Raw genomic sequence first — 27,538 nt, 5'->3', positions numbered from 1 at the left:
GAGGAGCAGGTCATAGAGGAGGAGGAGGAGGAGCGTGGACCAGAGCGGCCAAGGCCAGCTGGGAGCACAGACCACCGGCCCCAGGAAGGACAAGCCGGGGGGCCACCAGAGAGTGTGGAACTGAGTCGGACCCGAGACAGCTTCAGACCACAGGCGAGTGAGAAACGAGGAGCCGAGAGCCGGGCGATACCTGTAATGCAGTCGAACGGGCCAGGAGCGCGGCTCCCTGGACAGGCGCCTACGGGAGCCCTGGCAGCAAGCCACCGGGTCCTGCACATCCGAGGCCATTTACCAGCTCAGACAGACGGGGCAAAACTTTTACGATTTCTCCGGGGGGTGGGGGTGGGGTAATAGCTGACTGAAGACGTCAACTTCAAGTTTAGAGACAGAAATCGAAACGAGGGAGGAGGGGCCATGTCACCGTCTGGGGGTGACGCGTCTTATCGCCTGGCTAGTCCTGAGCCGTTTCTGGAGGGTCTGGAGGGCCGGGAAGAGAATGGAAGGATCTCCAAGGTGAGGGCCTCACGCAGAGGAGCTCCTCAGTCACTGCATCCCTGACCCGCAGGGCAGGAGCCTGCGGAGCGGGGGCCAGGGGGCGGCCTTTCTTTTTTTATATATATTTTCAGTTAGTTTACATTCAGTATTATTTTGTATTCGTTTAGGGTGTACAGCATAGGGCTTAGACAATCGTAAACTTTACAAAGTGATCCCCCTGACACCATACCTAGTTATTAACAACATTACTGACTGTACTTCCTATGCTGTACGGTATGTCCCTCGGACTATTTTGTAACGACCAATCTGTACTTCTCACGGGCCGGCTCTACCGTAACAGCCCTGACTGGACCTCTCCATAGCCTGCTGCCCGATCTGCGCTGCCTACATCAAGCAGGTCAAGCTCGCGGCCTGCCGGCCACACGCCTCTTTATTTGGCCCGTGTTAGCCGCGAGTTTGACCTGCTTGGCCCATACCATCAGTTCTTCTGGAAGGGCTTTGGGGAGTGCTGTGGCTGGTCATCTCCAAATGTGAGGAAATCCTGCAACGATGCAGTCACGCCACATCCAGTCCCCCTGCTCGGGTGAAAGCAGAAGAAATGGGCGCGGGCTGAGCTGGGACGGCACCTGTAGGGCCTACCCCCTCCCATGGACGGGACTCGGCGCTAGCTGGTACGGCCGATCACTGCAGGGGAGGATCGGTGTTCACCTGGGAGCTTTTATGGAAAGAGCGAGGATGTCCCCTCGAGAAGCTAAACCGTACGCTCTGGCCGTTTCCATGGCCACCAGAGGCCCAGTTACGAAGAAGTACAAGCCAAAGCAAGACCCATCACTCAGAAGAACCGCAGAGGACACACCCCAGCCTTCGCACGCCAGGAGTGAGTCCGGGCGGCTCCGGGGGGCGGGGTCATACTTACACTTCTGGGCCGGCTAGGTGGGGTGCGGCTGGTGGTCTGTGGCGGTTGGGGCAGAGGCAGGTTGTTGCTAACTGAAGAGATAGCACAGGCATCCTCAGAGTCTATCCGCTCGAGACCACACCCCCACGTGCTCACCATTGCTGGCCCTCGTTAGGCCACTGCTCTTAGCACTGCTCCTCCACTTAGTGGTTCACAGGAGACTAAAGCTTTTTCAAAATGCATACGAGACCATAAGCAGGATCGCTGGACACGGCACGGCATTACAGGTTGAAATGAGATACACACGACATCAAAGCAACTCTGGAAGCCACAGGTCCTCAACATTTGAAAGCAAAATCCTCAGAGCCATGAACTCTGCCAACAGCCTAACTCAGCCAGGGAAACAGGCGCCAGACCACAGCAAGGTGGGAGGCGGCACCAGGCAATGCCGACTGCTGAGGGCAGGTAGTAGCTAATCCAGGGCTCGGTGGACACAGAGCAGGGAGGAGGGAGGCGAGGGAGGTGCACAGGGGCGGCGGGCTGAGGGCGGGGCTACAGACTCGCTGTCAAGGGAGCCACGTTCTCAGCTCCGATGATAGGACACCAACCAATCACATCGGAAACCGAAGCGCCAAAAGTGAGTGGCATGAAAGGGGTCTCCATAGAGTAACTGAGAACAGTGAAGAGCTCGTTAGGAAATGATTGGAGACACGACCAAGGGGGAGACAGGAACTCCAGGAAAAAGCAGGCCGCACAGGAACGGGACTGTAATCCCAGCACATGGATGCGGAGACCAAGGGGACGGCCCCAGTGACAGACACACAGGTCCGTGCATTTCAATTCCCCAGACCGGGCCCAGCCTCCAGCGAGAAGAAACTGCAGTTACAGAACAGCTCCCATCCTCAGCCTCGATGAAGGCGAGTCAGAGCGGAGAAGGTGGGAGTCTGGACAGGACGGGGTAGGAGAAGTGAGGGAGGAGACGGGCCGCCAGGGGACCGAGCAGGACTGCCTGGAGCTGGCAGAATAGGAACCAGAGGGTAAGACTTGTATCTGACCGGGGGACTCACAGAGACATAAAATAGTGACAAGTCACTTGGGATGAAATGGGAGAGATGTCATCTATGACCCTAACGCTCATCTTTTTTGTTTCTTTAAATTTGGATTCTTCACTGTTTAAAGTATTACACGAGTCTCCTTTTCCCCCCATTGGCCTCTCCCCGGCCGCTCCCACCCCCCAGCACATGCCCTTACCCCCGTACTGTCTGTGTCCATTGGTTATGTAACTCATATGCATGCATGCAAGTCCTTTGCTTGATCTCTTACCCCCTCACCCCCCGCCCCCGGCCTTCCCTCATAGGTTGGACAGTCTGTTCGATGCTTTGTCTCTGGTTCGGTTTTTTGTTCATCAGTTTGTGTTGTTCATTATATTCCACGAATGCCTAACTCTCATCTTTTAAAGCTGGAAATCAAGGAGCAACTTCTAAAGATAAAGTCCAGAAACAGAAGCATAGGGAAGGGCATTAGTCACAAATAAGGAGGTAAGTTCCCCACGCATTATACACAGCAGTGAGGCTGGGACTGGGCATCGATGCTCCCTGTACGGTTTTATTTCCTCTAATTATATGCACATAATGCTTTATTCACACTTGTTAAATTAAGAGACAACAGGCCCATGCCCACCCCAAGGAAGCTCAGACGCCCTGCTAAACCCTTCTCCCTTCCAACTGGACTCCTCCCTCCTCCTGCCATCCTGGTACCAGATGCCTAGAAAGAGCTCAGAAACCCCGGCGTTCTAGTGAGCCCACTGCCCGCCACGAGGTGTCACCTGCACTGTCCCCAACAGCAAGGATGGCAGAAGCTAAGTCAGACGCACGAGGAGGTCGAAGGGGAACTGTCTGTCTTGCTCACCACTGAACTCCCAGCCCTAGCTCTGCGCCTGGCGCCCGAGACACTCAACCAAGTCTTGTGCGCCTCAACCTTCTGCAGAAAGTCCAGTGCTGCACACTCTCCAGGAATCCAAAGTAGAACTGGGGGGGGGGGGGTCCCTCCCCCTCCTGCTACTCCACCCAGTCCACAGACTCCTGGGGATCATGCTCTCCCCAAAACCCACCTGGACCAAACCTACCAGAGCGTCTACCAGCATCTACCAGAGCGTCCTGCCTCCTCTCTCCTGCAGGTTACTTAGTTCCTATAAAACAGAACCTTCTTTCCACCCTCTTGGGTTGTGCGCTTTAGGTTGGAGTCAGCCAGTGATGGCCCAGATCCAGCCCAGGGACTATTTTTCCAAACAGTTTCACTGGAGCGTGGCCATCCTCTCCGACTGACATATTACCTATGTCTGCTTCCACCCGGCAGGGGCCCATGCCGCCCGAGAAGCTTGAAGTATTTACATGTGGTCCCAAGTTTCACAGAGTCTGCTGACCCCTGGGCTGGGATACACCTCGTTCGCCTCCGAGCGGGGATACGATGCAGTGCCCAAGCACAGTCCTGTCTACCGCCCGGCTCATTCCAGCAGGTTCCACGCACCTCGGCATCAGCCGCTCCCCATCAGCCTGTGGACCCCACCCCTTTGCTGCCGCACAACCGCAACAGCGCCCCCTGTCTGAAACAGCGCTTCTCCACCGTGGGCCTTTCCCGCTCCACCTGCACAATGCTGACACACCCACAATCCTCCCACATACCGCTTAGTTCATGTTTTAAGTTCAAACTCATTCTTAAACTTAAATAAAACGGACGCTTTTATAGCACCACCCAAGGAAGGAAATCATTAATCCTTGCCCCTATATAGAAGGCAACTCTACAAATAAACACAGCGAAAAGCAAGTTGTAGTATTAATTTGTTAAGTGGGTACCATGCTGCTCAGGTCTAAAGTCTGCTCTCTCTGTGTTAGAAAGAGGACTAGAAGATATCAAGAAAAGACATCTTAGCACCAAAATGCACCTATTCTATCAGGAATGGAAGCGGGGGGGGGGAGTTACTTTTTCAACAGGTGGTTCAACTGCATTCAATGCCAAGTTCATATTCTCCCTAAAACCAGCTCATGCCACACTAACAATGAAAATCACTGCATCCGCCACACACTCAATATGCAAAAGGGAGAGAAAATTTTTGAATTATCCAGCAGAGAGAGATCTTAGAGCTGAAAAACCTTGAATTAAGCAGAATTGTCCTCAGTGAAGATACCTTCTTGGAAGCCTTCTGGAATGACCCACAACAGGTGTAGAGGGTACAGGACAAAGACCCTCGGGCCAGAAAGGAGGACAGCTCGAATCTCACAGAAGAGAAAAACCAAAATTCAGTCTTGGAAAATCTCCCAATGCAGCCTGCCCGTTTGTTTATTCCCAAGAGGAACGGTTTTTACAGAAAGATCATCCATCCACCTAAAATTTTTCTTCATTTCCCTAGAGGCTCGAGTGCCCTCATCCACCAAACACAGGTGCTGGGAATCGTGTCCCTCGGCTTCATTTATCGTGGTCATTTCCCTGGGGGCAGAAGGGCTGCCCGACCCCCAAGCACATCTCCTACCCACCCAGGTCCACAACGGAACCCCCTGTCCAGATGAAGTCCTATGTGGATCCCCAGGAAGTAAACACAGCAGGTCCTCAATAACACCGTTTCGTTCAGCGTCACTTCATTACAAGATTGATGCTTACAGCCACTGGCCTACAATAACACCGGTTCCGTTAAACATTGTTTCGCTTCACGTTGCACAACCTATCGGCAACATTCAGTGAGGACTTACTGTACAGGCAAACACTGGTCACTTTAGAGGTGTCTGACAGCTGTCTTGCCCAGCCACTCCCTCACCCCCACTGACCCGCCCAGGGCACCCCCAAGGATCCCTAAGGATCCACGGCAGTTGGACATCCCTTAACCCTTCAAGTTCTCTCTAAGGAAATGGCTTCCCCTCTGCCCGCGTGGAATGAGCGCGCCATTCACCCACCAGGGGGCAACGTACCAGAGCCTTGGTTGGAGCCTAAGAGAATGGAGGAGGGCGTCTCCCTGGAGCCAGAAAGGTCGAGGGTCTAGAAATACAAAGAGAGAGAGATGGACTCACGGCACCGGGGCCCATGGAGCCCCCAGGGGAGTCCAGGGATCCTTGGGGGTGCTCATTTCTGCCCCCGGGGCACCTCTGTGCCCTCTGCCCGGTGACACAGGCAGCGGAGGCAGGTCAGCGGGGGTGGCCCCCCACCTGTGCGCTGTCCCCAGGCCCGACAGGCTGGACCACAGCCCCGGGGCGGCCCTGACTCAACCCTCAGCCTCAGCTCCCAGAACTCGCTGCCTCCGCACCTCCGCCAGTGGCCTGCCAGCCCTCCAGAGCTCTGCCATCTCCAAAGAGGAAGTCTATTCCTCCAAAACTGTGTCAATTCCCTTGTATTTCACATTCACCTCTCACGAGGAAATATCACTGGAATCAAAGGGTGCTGACTGGTGGGACAATGACTGATTTCTCTCCTCACACACACTGAAGTGAAGTCATTATGACCAAAAATGTAGAAAATGACCCACATGCCACCTACAATGCTGTTGACAGACAATCCGTCGGACACTCCCCACGCGGGGCAGGGAGAGAGGCGGCCCCCACTGCCCCACCGCAGCCTCGAGTCCCACGCGACGATGGGCATCAGAGGAACTCCCACCCCCGTGTGGCTCGTGGCTGCAGACTGGGCAGCGCAGACTCAGAGCACGCCCCTCACCACCGAAAGTTCTCCCAGACAAGGCTGCTCTAAACCTCGACAGGGGAGCAGCTGTCGAGTCACTCGAGTGTCACCTTGGACTCCATGCTCCTCTGCCCCGCCCGGTGCCCGCCGGTGAGAAGGCGACCTGCTAACACCTGCTAAGACCCATCCCCCCCGCAGCCTGACTGCCCCACCTTGAAGACGGACCATCTACTGCAACGGGCGAGTTTCGGGGGAGGCAGGCCTGGGGACGGGGACAGACTCTCCTGGCCCAGGGGATCGGCGTCGCCCCATGGCGTGCGGGTGCTCACCGAGCCGCTGTCCTTGCTCTTCTCAGCAGACGTCTCCTTCTCTTTCGAGGCGCTGGCTGTGTCTGAAGGGGCGGCCTGTGTGCTGGAGGAGGACCCCTGGGAGGACTTGTTTAGTGTTTCTGTGTTGGACTCGGAATCCGCTTCCTGCTGAGGGGCGGTAGCTGGGGGTGACGGGGAGAGAAGCCACGTGTAAGCCCAGTGCCGTGGCCTCCGGACCTCCAGGGACCCCAGCACATGGGCACGCCACGGCGCCGCACACCGACCCACCCCCCAAGGGGGCCAGGCCTCCCGTTTTCCAGAAGCTGGAATCCAGACCTGTGTGAAAACAGGGTCACGCTTATAGGAATTTGTGTTTTCCTAAATGATTCTGGAGACGAAAGCAGGTTCACAGAATAAATGAAGGCCCGAGGGAGGAGCCAGCTACCGCTCACCCAGCATGGCAAGCTTCCTAAGCTCTAGCTCCAGAACGAGTTTAGCCCCATGCAGCTGCCTCCTTCAGAGGAGGCGGGGGAAACCCACGTGAAAGGCAACACGATGGTCAGAGGCACGGAGCCTCGGGGGACAGAAGAAACTTGGACAACTGGAAAACCAGGGATGTGGGAGAATTTCGGGAGAGGGGACATTATGATGCTGCAAAGACAGGAGAGCAGAAGGGACCCAGGAGGGACTCTGGCCGTCGCGTAACAACGCAAGGGGCCATCAGACACATTCCAGAACCTGGGGGATTCAAAGTCACTAGAAGAAGAAATCTCCCTGAAGAAGGTTAAAGGACACAGCAATGTATGGTTTAAACTCGTCTTTTTAGAAAAAACAACAACTTTTAACGGGAGGTTATTGAAGGTGCTTCTCACACCTGGCCTCTGACGCCGTCACCTTGGAAAATCCTGCCAATCTACAGGCACACTACCTCGTCATATTATTGATGGCTTTTACATTTAAATACTTAAAATGGACACTTCTAGTTCTAAGCACATATAGCTAATATTATTTGCCATCAATAAAAGCTAGCTGGAAACACTGTTTTTAAAATAGCATTAATCCATTCTAACGGGACAGTGTCTCCTGCCGGAGGCTCCTGGCTGAGACCCGCGTGCCAGGTGCTAGAAAGAGATTGCAAGACTGGATCAGTTCCACACCAAGACGTTTCCTTCACCAGAACTGGAATCCTTACGACTGAAAGCCCTGAGTCCCGGATCCCCTAAACAGCAGGCCTTCGCCACTTCGGTATCATGACAGATACCGATCAGATCATGCTCCGTGTGGGCAACCACCCTGTGCCCCCATCCCCGGCCTCTACCTTCTCGATGGCAGTAGCCACCCCTCCGCTGTAACCACCGCAGATGTCTGCAGTCACCGCCAACCCCGTGGGGGACAGGACACAGACATGGCTCCCCGCTGGGAACCGCTGCAACTCGCATGAAACTAAACTCATCTGGGCTGGCACTGCAAGCCCCACACTTGGGGCAAATAACACCAAGAATCCAGAGGTTCCAAAGCCTGCACCTGTAGTCTCTGCTGTGTGTGTGTGTGTGTGTGTGTGTGTGTGTGTGTGTGTAACAGAGACAGTGTGTTGAGTGACGGACGGAGGAGGGGCTGGGCAAGGCTCCCCTCCGAGTCAGCCTCCTGTGGCCTGTGGTCCCCGGGGAGCTGGGCTGGAGACGCCCCGCGTGGCCGCACCTGACTGGGTGCAGGACTTCATGTGCTCGGGCCAGTGGGCCTGCTGGCAGGGGTAGTCGCAGTAGCTGGTGTTCCAGCAGCAGTAGAAAATGGCCTCTTTCTTGCAGCTGGCGCACCACTGCTTCTTCTTGGTCTCATCCACCGCCTGCTGCTTCTCCTGCTCCAGCTGCTTCTTCACCTCGGCGATGAGCCGGTCCCGCTCCTGCTCCAGGCTCTGCCGCATCTCCGCCATGGTCAGCTCTGGCAGAGGAGGGGAGAGGACACTGGCTCCATCGCCTGTCCCTGGGCCCGGGCAGGGGTTGTTCAGACCAGATCTGAGGCAAACCCCGGCTCGGAGATAGCCCTAGCTGTGTGACACCCCTCCCTGAGCCCCAACGTCTTCATCTGTAAAATGGGCGCGTGTCACAACGGCATGACATTTGCCTCATCATATATGAGAGTAACAGGACATTATCTCAATAATGATAGAGCAATCAAGGCAGCACCACAGTAGTTCTGTGGGAAGCCTTCATATAAAACCACAAAACAACTGCCACTAAACTCACTCTGAACTTTACCATTAGCACCAGCCTTTCTTCCTACTGAGTACTTACACAGCACCTGCTATATGCCGAGAGCGTTCTAAGCACTTTGGAAATCCTAACTCATTTAATCCAGATACTGATCCTATGAGGCAAGTACTACTATAATACCCTTTTCACAGATGAGAAAACTGAGGCACACAGCTAATAAGGGCAGAGCTGTGACTAGAACTCAGACATGCTGTCTTTTTGGTGTGGTCAGCGGCAATGGAGACAGGGCACTGTGGTTGATCATTATGCTAACAGGTCAACGATGGAACTGCTCAATCTACTGAGATTTTTCTACTTTTACTTTAGACAATAAGTCCATTTGCAATCCACCTGGGAGAGACCTGTACATTAAAATAAATGGTTCCCCAATTCCTCAAAATCCTCTTCCTGAAGTTAAAGAAGGACCCCCTCCTAAACAGAGCAGTAAGGAAAATTAATCCCTGGTAAAGGAGCCGTTTCAGGCTCTATCCCCGGCCCTCGTTCGGGCACGCGTGGGAGGCAACCAATTGATGTGACTTTCTCACAAACACGTTCTCTCTCTCTGCCTGTCTCTCTCCCTCCTTTCCACTCTCTCTAAAAAACAATGGAAAAATATCCCCGGGTGAAGACGACCAAACAAAAAAAGAGAGAGAGGTTATTTGACCTGACTAGAAAAACAAGAAGCAACAACTTCCTGATGGTAACACGCTACAGAGTGGAGGGCTGCTCCCCTGGCTGGCCTCATAAGGATCTGAGTTTGCGGGGCGACTCCCGCTTCTATCCCTGGGGAGCGGTGGGCACAGCTGGGCAGGCCTGCCCAACAAAGACAGCCTATGTCTGTTTGCAGCATCTTGACCCTGGGACTGATAATTACATGAGGGCCTGGAAGAAAGAGGCTCTACCTCTGGGAAAAAATAATTACCAATATTTACACAGAATGGTAGGTGGAACAGCAGCCCGTCTAACCCAGGGACCAACAGGGCAGCTCTGTCTCCAGCCTGGGCTGCACAGGCAATATTCAAAACTCCACAGTCAGCGGTTCGGGGGGCAAGTCTGGATGCGAATCACAGCGGCACGATTTTGAACATCTACCTTAGCATGTCTGTGCCTCAGTTTCACCTGAAAACTGGGACCGGAGAGCCCTCTGTCGCGAGGGTTCCCGTAAGAATTAAACTGGCTAACGTATGAAAAAGTGCTTCAGAAGGTTTCTGGTTCTAGGTTAAGCGTTTAATAAGTCGGAGCTGTGGGTGCTGCTGTTACCGTTATTTTGTTGATGCTGGTGTTTTCCCGAGAGGAAAGGAGCGGCTTTGATACCTGCTTTCGAGCCTGGGTCCTCCCGGTGGGCCCCCCAGGAGCCGGACAACCCCTGGTGCACATCTGACTCAATTCGCATCGGGCCTGACTCCAGGGGTTCAGGGACGTTCCCCGTCCCCGACCCTGCTCGGGGCAGACCCCTCCCCAGGCCTCACCCAAGTTGTGTTTCATCTCGGAGAGCTCCTGCTGGTGCAGCCACTGAAGCTTCTCGATCTCAATCCTCAGCCTGCGAATCTGTAATGACAGAGAGAGACGTGAAGGGCGGGTCTGGGAGCCGCTCACCCGCGGAGCCCAGGAGCCCGAGCTCTCCTGGCTGTCAGGCCAACCTCAGGTGGTGAAGGAGAGCAGGCAGCCTGGATCTCAGCTGCTCTCCACACGGCTACCGTCCAGAGAGAGGCCAGCGCGTTAACCCAAGTGCACAAGACACTGGTTCAGAAAACTAAATATCCAGGTGACTCGCTGCTCTCTCCTGGGGCCTCTCCCACGCCTGCCAGGCACGCTGCGCTCTGCCGAGGCCGCTCGAGGCACCCTCCTGAAGACTCTCCCTTCGCCTGAGCGCCAGGCTGGGCCCGCCAGGCCCTCCTCAGGCCATGACTTTGCCTGGGATTCCCACCTTCTACGTGTCCCTCTCAGCGACCTCAAGAAACCCCGCCACTTCTGCTTTCACCTGGTGCCCTTTCTGCATCTGGCTCGCAGGGAATCTGCCTGAGAGGGAAGCTGGTGGAGGCCGATGTTTACAAGTGGTCACTTTGGAAGTGGGCATTTTAGCGTTTCACGACTGGATTCCCCAGGCCCTCACAGAAACTGTGCAGGCTGGGGCCACACATTCTTAGACAACGAGGATCTCTTGTAGAAAAAGACCAAGGAGCCTAACCAGTTTGGCTCAGTGGACAGAGCGTCGGCCTGCGGACTGAAGGGTCCCAGGTTCGATTCCGGTCAAGGGCATGTACCTTGGTTGTGGGCACATCCCCAGTAGGGGGTGTGCAGGAGGCAGCTGATCGATGTTTCTCATGGATGTTTCTAACTCTCTACCCCTCTCCCTTCCTCTCTGTAAAAAAACCAATAAAATATATTTTAAAGAATAATAAAAATAAATAAATAAAAAAACCACGGAGCCAATTTTACACGGAGCACAAGGACCTGGTTTCCAGTTTCACCAGTGGATGAGCTCAGGCGCTGGTTTGGGCGGTTTTATGAAAAATGAACTGATCACACACAGCATCAGCCTTCTGGCTCAATGAGAAACACCCTCCCCAACAACTCCAACCAGCTGACCAGCCTGGCGACCGGGCCAGGCCCTGGAGGGATTGCCCCGAGAAGCTTCTTCATGGCGCCATCCTACAGCGGCCCACCAAACACCGCAGCAGACAGTGAGTTAACCGCCATCTCTGACCTCAGCTATTGTGCTCCCAGTAGTGTTTCTGGAAAGGTCATTATATATTTCTGTCATCGTTCCTTTGATCGCATCCATCATCTGAAAGATAAAGAGAGAAACCATTCAGGCAATCACTTCCCCAAGGCTTTTCTAGATGAGGCACCTCTCAACTCCACCTGCGTGAAGCGGCGGGTCTCACCTGGGGACTCATGACCGGTGAGGGAGCACGGGGGGGGGGGGACGATGACACTGGCATCTAGTGGGTAGAATCCAGAGGCGCCCTAAACATTTACAGTGCACAGCACAGCCCCCACAACAGCATGACCCTGTCCAAAGGTCACTAGTGCTGAGGCGAGAGACCCTGATATAAACCAGGGTTGGGACCACCCACCCGTTCCCTGCCCCATCTGCCAGGACAAGTTCACAACCATAAAGCTAGTTTCTATGGCCACAGGCTACACTGGAGTGGTCGACGGCCCCAGGAGCATTTGGAGTAGCCAGCACAGGGGTTCAAGGCGGGGGGGTGGGGGATATTTTGTGTTGTTGCTGCTGTTGTTCAAGTCTTTCCCTTTAAAAAACAAAACCGTTTTATTGAGATACGAGAGGCCCGATGCACGAAAATTCGTGCAAGAGTAGGCCTTTCTTTCCCAGGCGGATGACACCGTTTCCCTCCAGCCACCGGCAGGGGACCCGGGCTGGCTTTCCTCGGGCGGCCCACAGGCGCCTGGGACCCGGGCTGCTTCCTTCCAGCTGCCTGCAGGCACCCAGACCCAGGCTGGCTTCCCTCTGGCCTTGGCTTCATCAGGAAAGACGTCAGGAAGGTCATTTGGCTATTTGGTCTAATTAGCATATTAGCTCCTTATTATATAGGATCATTGCAAAGCCCTATAATTCACCCATTTACAGTGTACAATTCAGTGGCTGTTAGCATATTGAGTTCTACATCCATCACCACAATCAATTTTAGAACCTTTTTGTTATCCTAAAAAGAAACTCCACTCCCCCTTAACCTTCACCGCCCCCCCCCCCAAGATGCCCATCACCCCCCCAGGCTCCCGACAACCACTAATCTGCTCCCTATCTGTTCAGATTAGCTAAATCCAGAGAGTTCACATACGTGGAATTATTCAGTGTGTGGTCCTCTGGGACCCGCTTCTTGGACTGAGCACACTCTTCTCAAGGTTTATCTGCTCCCCAAGGTGTATCAGTACTTGATGCCTTTTTATGGCCAGTAATATAGTCCACTGTGTGGGTGTGGCTGGTTTGTTATCTTAATGCCTTCGATTAGGGCGTTGCCTCTCCAGTTTGTGTAACTATCGGACCCATGAGCGCACCAGCGAGTGTGTGACATCGGCTCAGGTCCACAGGAAAAGCTGAGGGCCAAGTGTGTTTGCAGGATGAATCTCCCCTACCTCCCACGTGCCGGCTGACCCTCCAGCACCCGGGGAAAGAGGAGCGGACAGCAGAACAAACGCGGTCTCGGGCGTGGCCTGGCTGCTGCCGAGTCTCCCCTGTGTTTTGCAGCTTCAGCGCAGGACCAAGAGCGCCCTGGTATCTAATGCCCGAGATCTGAACCCACCACTACCTCTTACTACCCACCCTCTCCCAGCCTCAGTTTCCCCATGCAGACAACAAGGATAAGAACAGGGCCCCCTCGTAGAGTGTGCACGAGGATTAAAGAGAAAAACACGTGCAGTCTGTGGTCCAGCCCCTGCCACACAGAGTAGGTGTTCATAAAGAAATACCCGTTTATCTGGTTTTCACAGAAAAATAAATTCACATGAGCATGTAATTGTGAAATCCTGCCAACCCCCAGAACAGTAACCCCAACTTGACCCCCAAATGGGGCGCTCCCCGCTTGCTGCGGCCACACTGGGACGCTGCCAGCAAAAACACTGCTTTATGCAGCTTCGCGGTCCGTGGCTGTGCCCGGCCTCCTGACCCTGCTGCACCGTCCACGTTACAGTATGAGAACGAAACTGCTTTACATGAAAACTTTAGAAAATGGATGAAATTCAATCCCTTCCGAACGCCACGGTTACATTCCATTCTCAAGAAATCATGAATCTGTGGACGGACTTTCACTCTTACTTCCAAATATAGCCAAGAACGCTACGTTCATCGAGAGCGCCCTTCTGCCAAAACACACAAATCTGGGTCTTCAACTCGGGGTCACCCTGGAGACAGAAAAGTTCATTGGCTCCAAAAACATGTCACCATGTCCATTTTCTTAACAGCGAAGAAAACTGCTATCAGAAAGTTCATCCCTCAATTTTGCTTAAGAGTAAAGGGGGAGGCAGGAGGTAACGATAAAACTGGCGATGGGAACCCTGGCTGGTGAACCCAAAAAGGTTCAACTCCTGGTCAGGGCACATGCCCAGGTTTTGGGCTCAATCCCCAGGAGGGGGAGTGCAGGAGGCAGCCAATGGATGCATCGATGTTTCCCTCTATCCCTCTCCCTTCCTCACTCTCTAAAACCAATAAAAACTTTTTTTTTTTTAATGGCTGCATGAGCCGTCAATACTGGCTCCGTAAAAACCACTAGCCAAATCCAGGCCTCAGTTTTCGCATCTGTAAATAGACAGTTTGGACCAAATCAACGGAAGGTGATACACGCGTTAATTGCAAGCAGAAAAGAGACCATTTGGGCAACTCCAGGATCTTCTCAAATCAGTAATGAAAAAATTACTCCCCTTTCAATTCTCTGGAAACCCTACAGACTGGGTTAGGAACAAAGTCTCTCAGATTGGTGCCATTATGTGTCTTTAACACTTTGATGATAAAAGGAATCGACGAGGAATGGTATCTGGTGAGGTTAAATTTAATTTTAAGTCAATTTAAATAAAATTTAATTTAGCCGAAACTGGTTTGGCTCAGTGGATAGAGCGTCGGCCTGCGGACTCAAGGGTCCCAGGTTCGATTCCGGTCAAGGGCATGTACCTGGGTTGCAGGCACATCCCCAATAGGAGATGTGCAGGAGGCGGCTGATCAATGTTTCTCTCCCATTGATGTTTCTAACTCTCTCTCTCCCTTCCTCTCTGTAAAAAATCAATAAAGTATATATTTTTTTAAAAAAATTTAATTTAAATAAAAATATTAAGTCAATACTAGTTCAGGAGGTGAATGGGTAAGACAAAAATCTTGAGAATGGCCAAAAATAACCGACATTTGAATCTTCCCACTGTGAACTCTATAACCATTCATGCGTTTTATTCAAAAAGGGGAAGATATACTACAAAGTCATCCCAAGACTAGATTCTGATTACCTCTTGAGCTACACTGCATCGTAACACATTGTGGACGGATCATGAGAATTCTTGTGCTTTCTGTTCTAAGGCTTGTTGTGGCCAATCACGAGAATTCTTTAAAACGATATTAGCTTGTAAGAACATGTAACAAATAACTTCAAAATGCAATGGGTATTTAATTTTAAAGTGTGCCTTTAACATTTATGTAAAACGTTTTTTGTACTCGTTCGATAGAAACGTATCTGGCCACTGGGTAAAGCTAGCAATGAAAGTACTGGTCTGCAATGTGTTAATAAATAGGACTGGTTGAAAACAGCCACATGCAAGAACAATCAGTTTGTGGGGACACCAGACATGTGTGGTTGGCAGGCTGCATGAGAATTCACAAACCAGCTCAAAGCCACTGTCTAGATCAGTGATGGCGAACCTATGACACGCGAACTCATTTTTTTGGTTGATTTTTCTTTGTTAAATGGCATTTAAATACATAAAATAAATATCAAAAATATAAGTCTTTGTTTTACTATGGTTGCAAATATCAAAAAATTTCTGTATGTGACACGGCACCAGAGTTAAGTTAGGGTTTTTCAAAATGCTGACACGCCGAGCTCAAAAGGTTCGGCATCACTGGACTAGATCCTGGCTGCTACCCTTCAAATCCCCGTCCAACCACTCACAAACTGTGTGACCCTAGACAAGTTACATAACCTCGCTGGGCCTCAGTTTTCTCATCTATGAAATGGGGATGGTAACAGTACTCACACCCCATCAATTTGTCATTAAGAGTAAAACTAAGCCACATACAAAAACATACAGTGTGGAACCCACAGTACAAGCCATGCACACATAAGCTGTTGCTGCTGTCACCTTAGCCAGTACGACCAACTCCAAGATGGTTGGCCTGGTGACCTTCTCATCGATGAAGGTCGTGGGTGTCATGCCTGTGATGCTACGTAAGATGGGAACGTCCATCTTGCTCGCAGGCTCTCCCCCTGGCTTTGGTGGAGCGAGCTGTCATGTGGGGAAGACCCACACAGCAAGGGGGACCTTCAGGGCACAGCCAGCTGGGAACTGAGGGGGGAAGGGGATCCTTCCCTATAAAACCTTCGGGCGAAACTCCGACCCTAGGACTGCGCGCAGCCTGAGGCCAGAGGAAGGACCACTGAGCCTGACCCACACAAACTGATGAGAAGCCTGTGAGAAGTAGCGATTTGTTATGCAGCGACAGGTAACTAACGTAATTCCTTGAGAGAAGGAATTTTTTTAGATGAACAACAAAAACTCACTGGTAAAACATTAGGTCTGCATGTTTCAAGCCACCAGAATTGAAAAAGATTCTACCTTTAACACAACATAAGAGCAACTCTTTATCATAAATAAGACTTCAAGAATTCAAGAAACAACTGTTCTTAACTAGTTCCACCCATTCTCTCTATAAACGAAATAGTTTACTCACTAGTAACCAATTTACTTACCCTTAAAGAGTACGTTTTTATATTCACCTACTTAACTTACTACATCGTTAGATTAACACTCACTCACTACTATTAACCGTTACTGCTAGTGACACACCCACGATGAGAAGTTAGGGAACAGCAGGCACCCATTCAGCAGCTCGGCACCAACCACCTACTGTGCGCCCGACCTGGTGGGGCTGGCATTCCAATGGTTGTTCTCACCACCGAGAGGTCTGCTGGAACATGCCTGCGCATCACCGCAGAGCACACTCAGAGGTCGCCGAGATCTCCATGTTTTATTCGCCCGATTCAACAAGAGCATAAGAGCTCTTGGCAAATCAAGAGAGAAAAGAAAAACACCTCGCTGAGAGAACACCCCCAGTGGGAATCCCGCCTCCACACCACTCAACAAGGACTCCGCCCCGAGGATGGGCCAGTCGAGAGAGAGAGAGAGAGAGAGAGAGAGAGAGAGAGAGAGAGAGAGAGAGAGCGCGCGCGAGAGAGAGAGAGAGAGAGAGAGAGAGAGAGAGAGAGAGCGAGCGCCTTCCTTCACGCCCTCTTGGTTCCTGGAAAAACCTAGGTGCGGGCATCATACCTTGCATGCCTCACATTTAAGCCTCTATCACTTTGGTTCTATGTGGCTTCAAAATGCAAAACAAACCAACCCTAAGTCTGTTGTTCACTGAAGGGTCAGAAACCTGTTCCCGCCGTTAAGGAAAACCTGTCCATCAGGAGCGACTCCGTGCTGAAGGGTAATTCTGATTCTAGGCCATCGTCGTCCTGTGAGGTACTGACTTTAGGATCTGAGCCCTCTCAGAGTAAGGGTTAGTCTAGTCTACGTTTCTCTGCGGAGGTCCAACTTCAGGCCCCAAGGGGAGAATTCAGTCTTGGAGCTCCTCAGTGAAAACAGGGCCTGCCCCCCTAAACAGCCCCTGAGAGCTGGGAGGTCGTGACCCAAACAGGACCCGTCAGGAAGCGGGTCCCCTGACCGCCCGCCCGCCCGCCCGCCGGGTGCCCGCCGGCACTCACTTTGCTAGTGTACTTGGCGATGTCCGCGGCGACGTCGGCGGAGGCAGTGGCGATGGGAAGGTCTGCGTTGATTGAAGAGGCCAGGGTGCTGGTGGCCCCCGAGCTGGTGACCAGGGGTGACGACTGAGTGCTGGTCACCAGGGTGATGGTGGACGTGGACGGGCTCTGCGTGATCTCCTTCTGCTGGACAGCTGGGGAAACAAAGGGTCCCGGTCAGCCCTGGCTGCAGGAAGGGCCGTCCCCACGGTGCCCACGCGCAGCTGTGGTGAGGGCGGGAAACCGATAGACACCTGCGAGCTTTCACTCTCAGGGGACAGAGACGCTCTCCTAACCAAACTCCAGCCAGGCTGCTCCGCGCCCTCTCTCGACTAATCCTCGAATGTAGTCTGTAAAGACTTCAACAAGCTTAACATGGCCTCTAACGGCTCCAGACAGCATCCCTCAGGTGACCCTGCCTCCCTGAGAAAACTCAAGGCCACCCAAATAAATGGCTGTTCCAGCCAACACCTACCGATGAGGCCCGTCTCCCAGCTCTCTGGGAAGAAGGGCCTCGCTTCGATAGGTACCAGTCAGCAAATTCAGGTGGTTTCACATGGACCAACCCCATCTCCCACTTTTTGTAAAATTTCACTTCCCTGACTCTACTGAGTCCCCACTCACCCCCCTTGCTATTCCCTCGTCCTCCTTTTAAAACACCCAGTCACCTTTGTACAAATCAAAGTTCACAATGGACTTCTTTCCCTATTGCAGCAGGACATTGCCGATTAAATTCTGTCCCTCCCACTTCAACTAGTGTCCAGCTTTGTTGGTCTTTGACACAAGACAACGTGCAAATTGAGAACCACAGCACTGGGCCGCCTTCTTGCCTAAGCTCGGAATGCTCCTGGGGTCCGAAGGCAGAAGCCTGGGACCCGCCATCTCTATCTCAGAACCCGATCAACACTTTAAACAGTGAGATCAAACCAGTTTTACCCCAACTTTGCCTGTGCAATCGCCCAGTGTTCCTGCTCCCCAGTCTTGGAAGGGTTTCTACTGGGGAGCCCAATGCAAGATCTGGCTGGCTGCCTTTTAACACCCTGTCCTGATGCTACTCCTAAGAGTCCGACTAGCCCTGGCCGGTGTGGCTCAGTTGGTTGGAGCATCATCCCGTACCAGCAGATGGCAGGTTCGATCCCTGGTCAGAGCACGAGCAATGTTTCTCTCACATCAATATTTCTCTCTCTCTCTCTCTCTCCCCCTCACTTCCCCTCCCTCTAAGGTCAATTTAAAAAAGATAGAGAAACTCAAAAAAAAGAGAGAGAGTCCTAATCACTAGGGTGCACTCACTACACAAGAGTTTCAGTGAAGGAGCCCAACCTTCAAGGGTCCAGATGCAGGTGCCCCGTGGAGTAAGATCTACGCCGGCGCTCACAAAAGCTGAGCAAACGGGCATCCCCTATGTCAGCTCCAGATGGAGCGCCCTGCACGGCCAGAAGAGATTTTTATTCTGCACCTTCAGCAACTGGTTTCTGATGCTGGCTCTTCCTGTGGATGTGGCTAATTCCTCGTCAGTAAGGTAGCCTCTGCTACCAACTCCTCACTGCACTCTTTCCAAAATAACGCCAAAAGGTTCACGACAGGTGTGCACAGGGAACGCACACAACGGCATGCACCGCAGCGCTGCTCCCAGGATAAAACCAGGAAGCAGCCTTCACACAAACCAGGGAACGCTATGCAGCAGTCGGAAAGAGCAAGGGAGCACTGTGTGTACGGACGTGGACAGACCTCCAAAACATGCTGATGGGTGAAAGACAATGGTACCATTTTCATGTTGTAAAAAAGAAAAAAAGGAAAAAAAAGTAGTGTTTTTATGAAGAGTCATATATATGTATAAATATATATGCAGACATGCATAAAAAAGGTTGTATGGTTCACAGTGGCCGCCGAGACGCATAAAATGAAAGGTCAGTTGATCGGAACAGTAGACGTGTGTCAGTATCTCGAGAATATGCACATGTACTGTTTGCAAAATGAAAAAAAAAAAAGGAAACAAATGTAAAAAATGCGAGTTGCGAAACAACTTTTAAAAATAATGCCAAGTGGAATGTGCATGGCCTTGGGGCTGCCGTGGCCAGGAAACGAAGGGGAACTGAGAAAAACAAAACAACGGTTTCTGTTTTGTGTCTCCCGTCGATGTGGCACAGAGGGCCGGGGTGCCACGGAGAGCAGAAGGGGAGCTGGTACCTTTCACAGCCTGTCTGGTCTGATATCGCGTCCCCTGGGAAGACTGAGGCTGCTGCTGCTGGCTTTGCTGCTGCTGCTGCTGCTGCTGCTGGCGCTGCATCTTCTGCATGTGCCACTTTTGGGAGGACGTTTGAAACTTACTTGAGGAGTTCCACACGACCCGCTGCACGGCCGGCGCAGTCTCCTTCGGTAAAAGCGGCCTCTGCTTTTTCACTGGGCTTCCCGTGATGGTGGCGGTGGCGGTGGCCGCCGGGGCCGGGGCCGTGGACGTGGTGCTGGTGGTGGCCGTGACACCAGCTGTGGGAGTTTGGGAGGACGCGCGGGTGAGGACCGGCGTTTCGGGGGGAGACTGGCTGCCGGCCGTAGTAGACAGTGGTGGAGCTTTAGCTACAACTAGAGTCACTGCGTGGAAAAAATAAACAAAAAGTGGAATTGAGTCAGGTTTGCCGGCAGGGCCTCTCCGCCAGCAAGTTCTCAGGGAAACAACCTAAGGCCAGAAATGACCAGCAAATTCAGTGCATGCCCAGGAGCACATTCTCACCTTATCTCCTTAGCGCCTCACCTTGGAGACATGCATGCCAAGGCCCCTGGGGGAAACAGGTGACCCAGGCCCTGGCCTCAAGCTGCCCATCAACTCCTGGGCTGGTTGGCTGCAACCGTCTTGTTTTCCAAAGTGAGACTTGGGTAAGCACCTGAGAAAGACCCAGCCCAACTGAATCCAGAGATCAAGAGGAGCCCTTTGGCTAGGTACACAGGTGCCTGGGAGGCCTGGTGGCTTCCCAATGGCCCAAGCACCGAGTCACATTAAATCATTCCGAAGTAAAGGTATCCTTGTCATCTCTCCCGAGTCCCTCCAGCATGGTGGAGCCCTGACACCTAACTCGAAAGGAACCCGCCCAAGACCAGAGCCCTCCCAATACAGTGGTATTTACCCAGACTTCCTGACCTGGACTGTGTGTTGACTGTGCTTCCCTGGCTTGTATTTTAGGTATAGCACACACTACTACTTTCGCTCCTGTGAGGTGGCACATTTAAGTCTAAAATAGGCTTAGATTTTTTTTAAAGAGTAGCTTGCTTCAAATAAAAATATCAAGTCAGTAATTATACAAGCAGGATTTGGGAATGACAACAAACAACCACCGTGAATGTCTGAAGTTTGAGAAAAGCCGTATTATGGAGTATGTCTTCTGGGAGGAGTTGGGCTGTGGGGCCAGGGAGTAGCATTTCAACAGGCAGAGATGAGAATTTGGAGCGGAACAGCATTCGCCAAGATGTACTTAGGAACAGGGAACATTGCACTGCGGTGACTGAAGGTAGGCGGTGAGGAGTGGCCAGCAGGCAGATGAGAGCCAGGAGCGCTGAGCGCTGCAAAGGGGATGACCATGTGAGGGTGCCACTTGTAAAGGGGTCCCAGCCACCGGGGAGAGGAATCCCCGAGGATCACACACAAAGCACAGGTGCAAGTCAGCACCCCAACCTGACAATGTGCCTGGACACCAAACCTCTTTCCACGAGGACTCCGCCTGTCTTTTTAGATTGATATCACCTGGGGAAGATCTGAGCTTGGCTATTCTTCTAAGGGAGATGCTCAGTGAGCTGTGGGTTTGGGGATCTCCAAGGAAATTAAGAAGAAAAGATAAGCTGACTTTTCTGACTGGGGGCTTTCTTGGTGGTTATCACATCTGGCTGGCCCTCCTGATCCTCAGCCAAGTTCAAGGACAAGAGCACAGGGTGGGGCTGGATGGGGAACTCTTCCCACAGTGAGGAGCCCAATCCTTTTCCAGGACACCCGACCCTGGGCCCCAGAGCCCCTGCCCTTCTAGCACAGGTGGCTTGGAGCCAGGCGCTACTAAAGGCCCACAGGGGGCAGGGGGCCAGCAGGATGTCCAACCTGCAGAAGGGCCTTCAATACCTCCCCTTTCCTGCCATGTGACCAAATAATACGCTGTTCTTGCTGACAAGCTAGCCGAATCCTCCCCGGTGCAAAGGGCAACCACAGGAAGGGTCCTGTTCTCTCTCGGGGCTCTGCCTATGGTAACAGTTGTGCAGGAATCATGCCTGGCCCGCTTTTCCAAATAAAAACGGAGTGTGCAATCTGAAAAGATTCCAGGCTCCAAGTACTCTTTGGGGGTTATCACTCAGACACTAAAATATTTCATTTCTAGGGGATTCTGATGATTTATGGAGAAGAAGAAGAAAAAAAAAAAAAGCTGTGGGAAATTCCATCTGTCCTAGAAATTCAAAGCATCTGATCCATCACTTGTAGCCCAACAAAGGGTGAATCTCTGAAAGGCCCGCACACCAGAAATCGCCCATCTACTTATTCCAAGCTCATCTACCTATTCCAGAGTTTGGTCACTGTCGTGTGCATACAGGACCTTGTAAGAGAAGGATGGGAATTACTGATGTTACAGGTAAGCAGAGCAAAGGTCTCCAAGTGAACTCCCTTTGCCTCTGCCTGAGATCACTAGCAGTAAACGCTGTTTTACTATTTGAGGATTCCTACACACCAGCTGCATTCCTACCTGCAGGTGAGTTGGAGGTCACCACAGCACACTCCAAAATGCCCTTCACTTTAATTAATTTATAAGTAAAAGCACATCATTGAAAAGATGCTCTAATGCAAAGTTCGACATGAAGCCGATTCTTCAAGACCCAAACCACCATCAGGGGGCTCTGGATGTAAGACCAGTCGGTTTTGCCCCACCTGTAAGAACCTGCTCTGACTGAATAATGTTTTATAATCATCTTCAGCTTAATCCCCCCCCACACACACACACTCGGGGGTTTCCTGGAGAAATTTCGCTCAGATGTTAGCGCAAGAAACTTCCCTCAGATGTCTACTTCATCTAATCAATGGAATTTTTTTTATTTTTTGGAAAATGTGACACCTTTTAAGGGACTGTGTTTCCCTTTTTGCTTTGACTGCTAGGGAGCTCACAGCAAAAATGAAAACCCAACTTTATCTCATGATTATGTACTCTCGTCAAATCCTTTCTGGAAGAGGAAGAGGCATAAAACCAATCAATCAAAAGATTTGTCCCAGAAAGAAAGGAACAGTATAAATACAACATTCCTAGGAGCACTCCCATCTGCACCCAACTGGTCCCTCAAGTGGAACAAGGCTGCTCCTACTGTTCCCTCTGAAACAGCAGAGGAGGCCCCTCAAACCCCATTCTGCTACAGCAGCGGTTCTCAACCTGTGGGTCACGACCCCTTTGGGGGTCGAACGACCCTTTCACAGGGGTCGCCTAAATACATCCCGCATATCAGATATTTACATTACAATTCATAACAGTAGCAAAATTACAGTTATGAAGTAGCAACGAAAATAATTTTATGGTTGGGGGTCACCACAACATGAGGAACTGTATTAAAGGGTCACGGCATTAGGAAGGTTGAGAACCACTGTGCTACAGGATCACATTTTTCAGACACCATCCATAAATCTAAGAGATGGCTGGGGGATGGTGTGGTGGTTGATCCTTCCTGTGCCCCCAGCTGCTCCCTCTCCCTCCACTGCACCATCCAGGGACATCGCGGCCTCTTGTGATGACCTGCAGGGTGCAGGTTCCAGAGCAGCTCGGCTGATTAACTGCCGAGGACAGATTCTCAAGGCCGGTCCCCGACTTGCCCTTCAAACTGCCGGGCTCAGAAATGCCCAGGGGCATAGACTCACATCTTACTCAAGGGCCTGGGTCGGGAGCTAGGTCCTATCAGAAGATGGACACAGTCAAAGCTGAAACCCGCAGTCCCTCAAGTTCCTCACACAGTCCCTACGGCTACGTCTCTAATGTGTCCTCAGGCAAGGGTCTCCTGAGCCCCCCCAGGGAATTCTCCAGTCTTTCTCGGGCGCGTTGGGTTCTCCGCACGACCCATTTGCCACCCCAACTGAAAAACGCGCCGACTGCTTTGTCCATGGGAAGGACACCCTGCAAATCACTCACACGTTCCTTCTGGGGGTCTGTCAACGTGCCTGGGCTCCGCCGGCTTCGGCGGCCACGGCTGGTCCAGGCTATTCGGCAGCAATGACACATGCCGAGGCTCAGGCAGCAGTTCTCACCGGGGCAGAGTTTGCCTCCAGGGGACATCTGGCAACCGGGCAGGTGCTACGGGCATCCAGCGGGGAGCAGCCAGGGATGCCGCTCACCACCCCCATGGCACAGGACAAGGCGCTCTGCGGCACAAAAGGCCAGGAGCACCCGAGCTGAAAATCCCCGGCATCAGATAGGTTAAGTGCAAAGGTGGTGAAGACCGATTCGGGTGTGCACCACGCAGTGGCCCTTGGAATTCTAGTGCCCCAAGAAGTGCTCACCATCCTGGCACCACCTACCAAATGGTGTCAGGTTCTGGTAAGAAACGCACGTTGAGATGCCTGGGCAGCATGAGGGGAAGGAAGGGGAGCTGGACTCATCAAAATCTTCAAAGGGAACACGCCTAACGATTTCAATCTTGTCAAATGTCTAAATGTTGACAAATACTTCAGGAAAATGAAAAAAAACGTACCAGGGAAGAAGTTGCTTAGGCGAAGAATAACTTGACTACCAGGAGCAACTTATTTTCTAAGGGACTTTTCTCAACTCAAAACCATCCATGCTGAGTCCTGAGCAGGTGAGGGGAGGAAGGGCAGGCCCAGTTGAAGTCCTGGTCCTATCAGATGACCAGCGAGGTGACCGTGAGCCAATCACAGCTCTGCTCTGTCTCCTGTGCTGGCGTCAGAGGGTCACACAAAGGAATGGTGGCACTGGAAACCAAACCAAGAAACCGGGAACTGGGAGCGTCACTTACCATCCTGCTTGGGAGATGGCTCTTTGGGTTCCTTCTTGTTTTTCCGACCCTCCCGCCCAGAATGGTCTTCTCCTAAATCTATGACAAGTTCGCTCTCCGAGTCGGAGTCCAGGCCCAAGTGGACCGTTGGGGAATCCGTCTCATCCTTCCCCTTCAGCTTATCCGTCGTGGGGTGAGGCGAGGGTTTGGCTTTCTCGGAGAAGTCCTTCTCAGGCGGGGGGCTGGCCTTTTCCTTGACTGAGCCTGGGTCTGCTTTCTCGCTGGGGGGCGAAGCGCTTTTCAGCTCCTCTTTAATCTCCACCGGGCTGGCCAGCTTGGGCTTTGTTTTGACAGCAGACAGCTCTTTGTCCAACTGAGCGCCCTCTTTGTCTTCCACGTCTTCCGGCTCATTCTTGGACTTCTGCTCGTCATCACTGATATACTCACTATCGCTACTGTCTGACTTCTCAGAATCCTCCGAATCGCTGTGCTCTACCGCCGTGTAAACATCTTCCGAGATTTCATTTATGCCTAAATTCAAAAAGAAAACCCAGCATGTGGCCTAGTCACAACATAAAGAGCAGGACCAAAAACCAAACATTTTCCACGCCAAACGCTGGAAATAAAGAAAGAAAGCATTTCAAATCGCATCACACTGGCCTGGGGCGGTGAGCAGTGAACCAGCTGCCCCTGAAGTCTGCTGACAAACGGAACCTGTGTTCGGAGAGGGTTCCGAAGACAACGAGGGACCAAACAACATAAATCCGGGAGCTAAACCTTTGCAGTATTGATAACTAATTGGGATACGGGAAATGGGAGAGATGGAAGGGAACACCAGAGAGACACTTAAAATGGATCCATTTTACAGAACAGAAAAGAGAGGCCTAGAGCAATCCCTTGTCCCTAGGACACAAAGAAAACCCTGGGCTCCTGACGCACCAAGTACTGTTCTCACACATTCCCAAAGCACAGATGCCTTTCGCCCTTCGTGTCCAGCGCGCAAAGAAACAAGCCAAAGTCTTAGAGCGGAGACGGCAAACTCACAGCCCGGGAGCCACATCTGACCACCAGCACATTCTATTTGGGAAGCAATGGTTGGGCCCACACGGTAGTTTGTTGTTTGCTCTTGCCTTTTATTTGGAACTTATTGCCCAATTCACAAGTCAGGGGATTTCACACAGAAATCAAGCTGGCAGGCTTTTGCTGAGAGAGCAGAACCTGGCCACTCCGGTTGACAGGCCCGCGAGGTAAAGGGCTTCTGCTGCTGCAGCTAATGGTCAGACATAAGGAGGACAAGCAGGAGGGCATGACCTCACGCATGACAGGAAAAGCCTGGGTACTAGAGCCCAAAGGACGGGAATTCAAATCCTGAGCCACTGCTTTCATTCGCAGTGTAACCCTGAACGAGTGACCTCCCTCTCTAAGCCTCAGTTTCTTCACCTGCAAAATGGGGCTGATCATGGTATCGATCTCCCAGGACAATCTCTGCGCGGTGCTTCCTTAGCACCGTGCAGGGTGCATAGGAAACACTCCCTGAATGGAAATATTAAAATTCTCATCAGCAACAATAATAAATCAAGGAGTTAGACCACATGTGTGGAGGGAATCAAGAGAGATATTTAAATGGACTGCAAGACTTCATCCTTGCCAATCAGTGTCCTAACCAAAAACAGGCAACCCAACAAGGAATGCTCTCCGATCACAGCCCAGATGACTCCAAACCACAGCTCCTTGCTCACCCAAAGGTCCAAGGCCCCCACCAACACATAAACCTCACATGGAGTGGCTCTCTCAGGCCCAGCCATCCCCTACTTCTTTATAAATGCCCTCCTTTGTCTACTTATTCAACCAATATTCCAGAGCGTTCCTATGTGCACAAGACCAAGTACCTTGAAGAATGCAAATCCTCCTAAGGCGACCTCCCTGCCCCCGATGAGCTACCAGCCCAGACTGGGAGGGAGACCCCCCACAGAAAGGGACCGCTGTTGCTTCTAAGCAATGACGTATCCAAGTAGGCGGGCAGATAGGGAGAGCAGTCGGAGGAGACTTCCTGGAGGAGGTGACACCAAGCTGAAGGCAGACAGCGTGGGGAAAGAGGGAGGGAGGCTATAGGTACAGAGGCAAGATGGGTCTGCTGGGTGAGGGGGCCCCGTCTGGGGGAGAAGGCTCTGTGCTGGACACTGGCAGGGCAAACCTGATCCCGATGCCAGGACACTGACATGCACTGAGAGGGTGCACAGAGGCAGACGCGGGAGGGCCAGTCCGCTCCTACAGCACCTGCACCTGGCACCTGCAGGCTGCCACAACCTAAGAACAAACTCAGAGGAGTTCAAAGAGCCTGTCCGAACAATTAGCCAATCTGAAATATTTTGCCACGAGTGGAAATATGTGTTAGTTGAGCAAACAACTCAGGGTTCAAAGCAGCCAGGATCCACCTCTGACTTCTCCTGGGTGGTGTCCCCACAAATGATGATGATGCTGCTGGCGATGATGAAAGCAAACCAAAGACATACCTAGTTGTGCTTTGCAACTCTCTATGGTCTTGTCAAGGTTGAGCTGGAACCTGCTGCGGATCTGCCGCTTGGGAGAGATGAGAGGCACGGGGGCAGCCTGGTGCTGGACGGACTCGCTCAGCTCCTTCAAGTCCATCTCGGCCTTGCTTCGATCTGGAAGACACCGCCCCGCCCTCGTCAGACCAGGCATTACGGGGCGAACAAACAACTCGCAAACAACACGTTTTAGAACATGGAGGGAAAAGACCTACAACATTTTTGTCATTTGTCCCAGCAATACCCTCGGCTCGATGACGCGGGCTCACTTGGGAGATAGCAGCCCAAGAAAACACTTGGGAGGTTTACTCAGTATTTAAGACGCGCCGTCCCAGCCGGATGGTTGTCTGTGGAGCTCCGCCTCGTCAGCGCCAAAGGTTAGCGTCCTGAGCTCAATCTCAGTATTAGCAGAGCAAGTGGCACCTGTCTGGCCAGACTGCGCTTTAACCCCAAGGCCACATCAGAGAGGCTTGTACCCGAGAGACGCCGAGCCCCTCTGAGAACACGCTGATAACTGGGAGCCCGGGCTCCTCATTGATCACAGAAGCGTCACTCTTCACTCCTCCTCAACCTAGTCTGGAGCGTAAATTGGAAAGGCAGAGAAAACTAGAAAAAGAGGCAGACCTTGCAGCCAGCCAGCCTTTGGGAAGGGAAACAGATTAGCCCTGGATATTACATCTGTGTCCTCTCACTCAGGTAAGAGGAGTCCGAGCTCCTCACCACAGTCCCAGGCAAAGGCCTCCGACTGCTGATGACTCACTCGGCCGAGGTCCTGCCCCGACCCCCCTCGGCCATGGGCTCTTTATAAGAGCAACTGGACCAGATTCCATGCGTTTGCATTTCTTTTTCTTTTCCTTCTTTAAATGCAGATGATTTTGCCTTTAGTATTCTTTGATAAGTCTTTTTAAAAAAAAAAAAATTTTTTTTTATTGATTTTGAGAGAGAGGAAGGCAGAGGGAGAGAGAAA

The 27,538-nt window shown here is 52.1% G+C and overlaps 1 protein-coding gene and 1 long non-coding RNA gene across 18 annotated transcripts in view; one reads left to right on the top strand and one right to left on the bottom strand.

The window, feature by feature from the left end:
• Window positions 1-27,538, top strand: part of LOC132239867 (uncharacterized) — a 566,058-nt gene that overhangs the window by 424,775 nt on the left and 113,745 nt on the right. The window lies entirely within an intron of this gene.
• The window catches only part of ZMYND8 (zinc finger MYND-type containing 8), a 110,740-nt gene that overhangs the window by 1,844 nt on the left and 81,358 nt on the right, over window positions 1-27,538 (bottom strand). For 6 of the 17 annotated variants that reach the window (XM_059706837.1, XM_059706836.1, XM_059706839.1 and 3 more), the window contains 11 exons: window positions 26,536-26,688; window positions 24,044-24,553; window positions 19,256-19,657; window positions 17,033-17,223; window positions 11,317-11,397; window positions 10,079-10,157; window positions 9,532-9,612; window positions 8,059-8,298; window positions 6,382-6,542; window positions 5,350-5,416; window positions 1,412-1,482 (listed from right to left, as the gene is read on the bottom strand). In XM_059706837.1, coding sequence (XP_059562820.1) covers window positions 1,412-1,482; window positions 5,350-5,416; window positions 6,382-6,542; window positions 8,059-8,298; window positions 9,532-9,612; window positions 10,079-10,157; window positions 11,317-11,397; window positions 17,033-17,223; window positions 19,256-19,657; window positions 24,044-24,553; window positions 26,536-26,688 — 2,036 coding nt within the window. The remainder of the gene's footprint in view (window positions 1-1,411; window positions 1,483-5,349; window positions 5,417-6,381; window positions 6,543-8,058; window positions 8,299-9,531; window positions 9,613-10,078; window positions 10,158-11,316; window positions 11,398-17,032; window positions 17,224-19,255; window positions 19,658-24,043; window positions 24,554-26,535; window positions 26,689-27,538) is intronic. The other 11 variants (XM_059706843.1, XM_059706848.1, XM_059706849.1 and 8 more) reach the window with 5 other exon arrangements.

Source organism: Myotis daubentonii, chromosome 8, assembly GCF_963259705.1.
Source record: "Myotis daubentonii chromosome 8, mMyoDau2.1, whole genome shotgun sequence".
In the NCBI taxonomy this organism is placed as follows: Eukaryota; Metazoa; Chordata; class Mammalia; order Chiroptera; family Vespertilionidae; genus Myotis; species Myotis daubentonii.
Note: the sequence above shows the minus strand (reverse complement) of the source record. Positions and strands in the feature narration are given on the sequence as shown.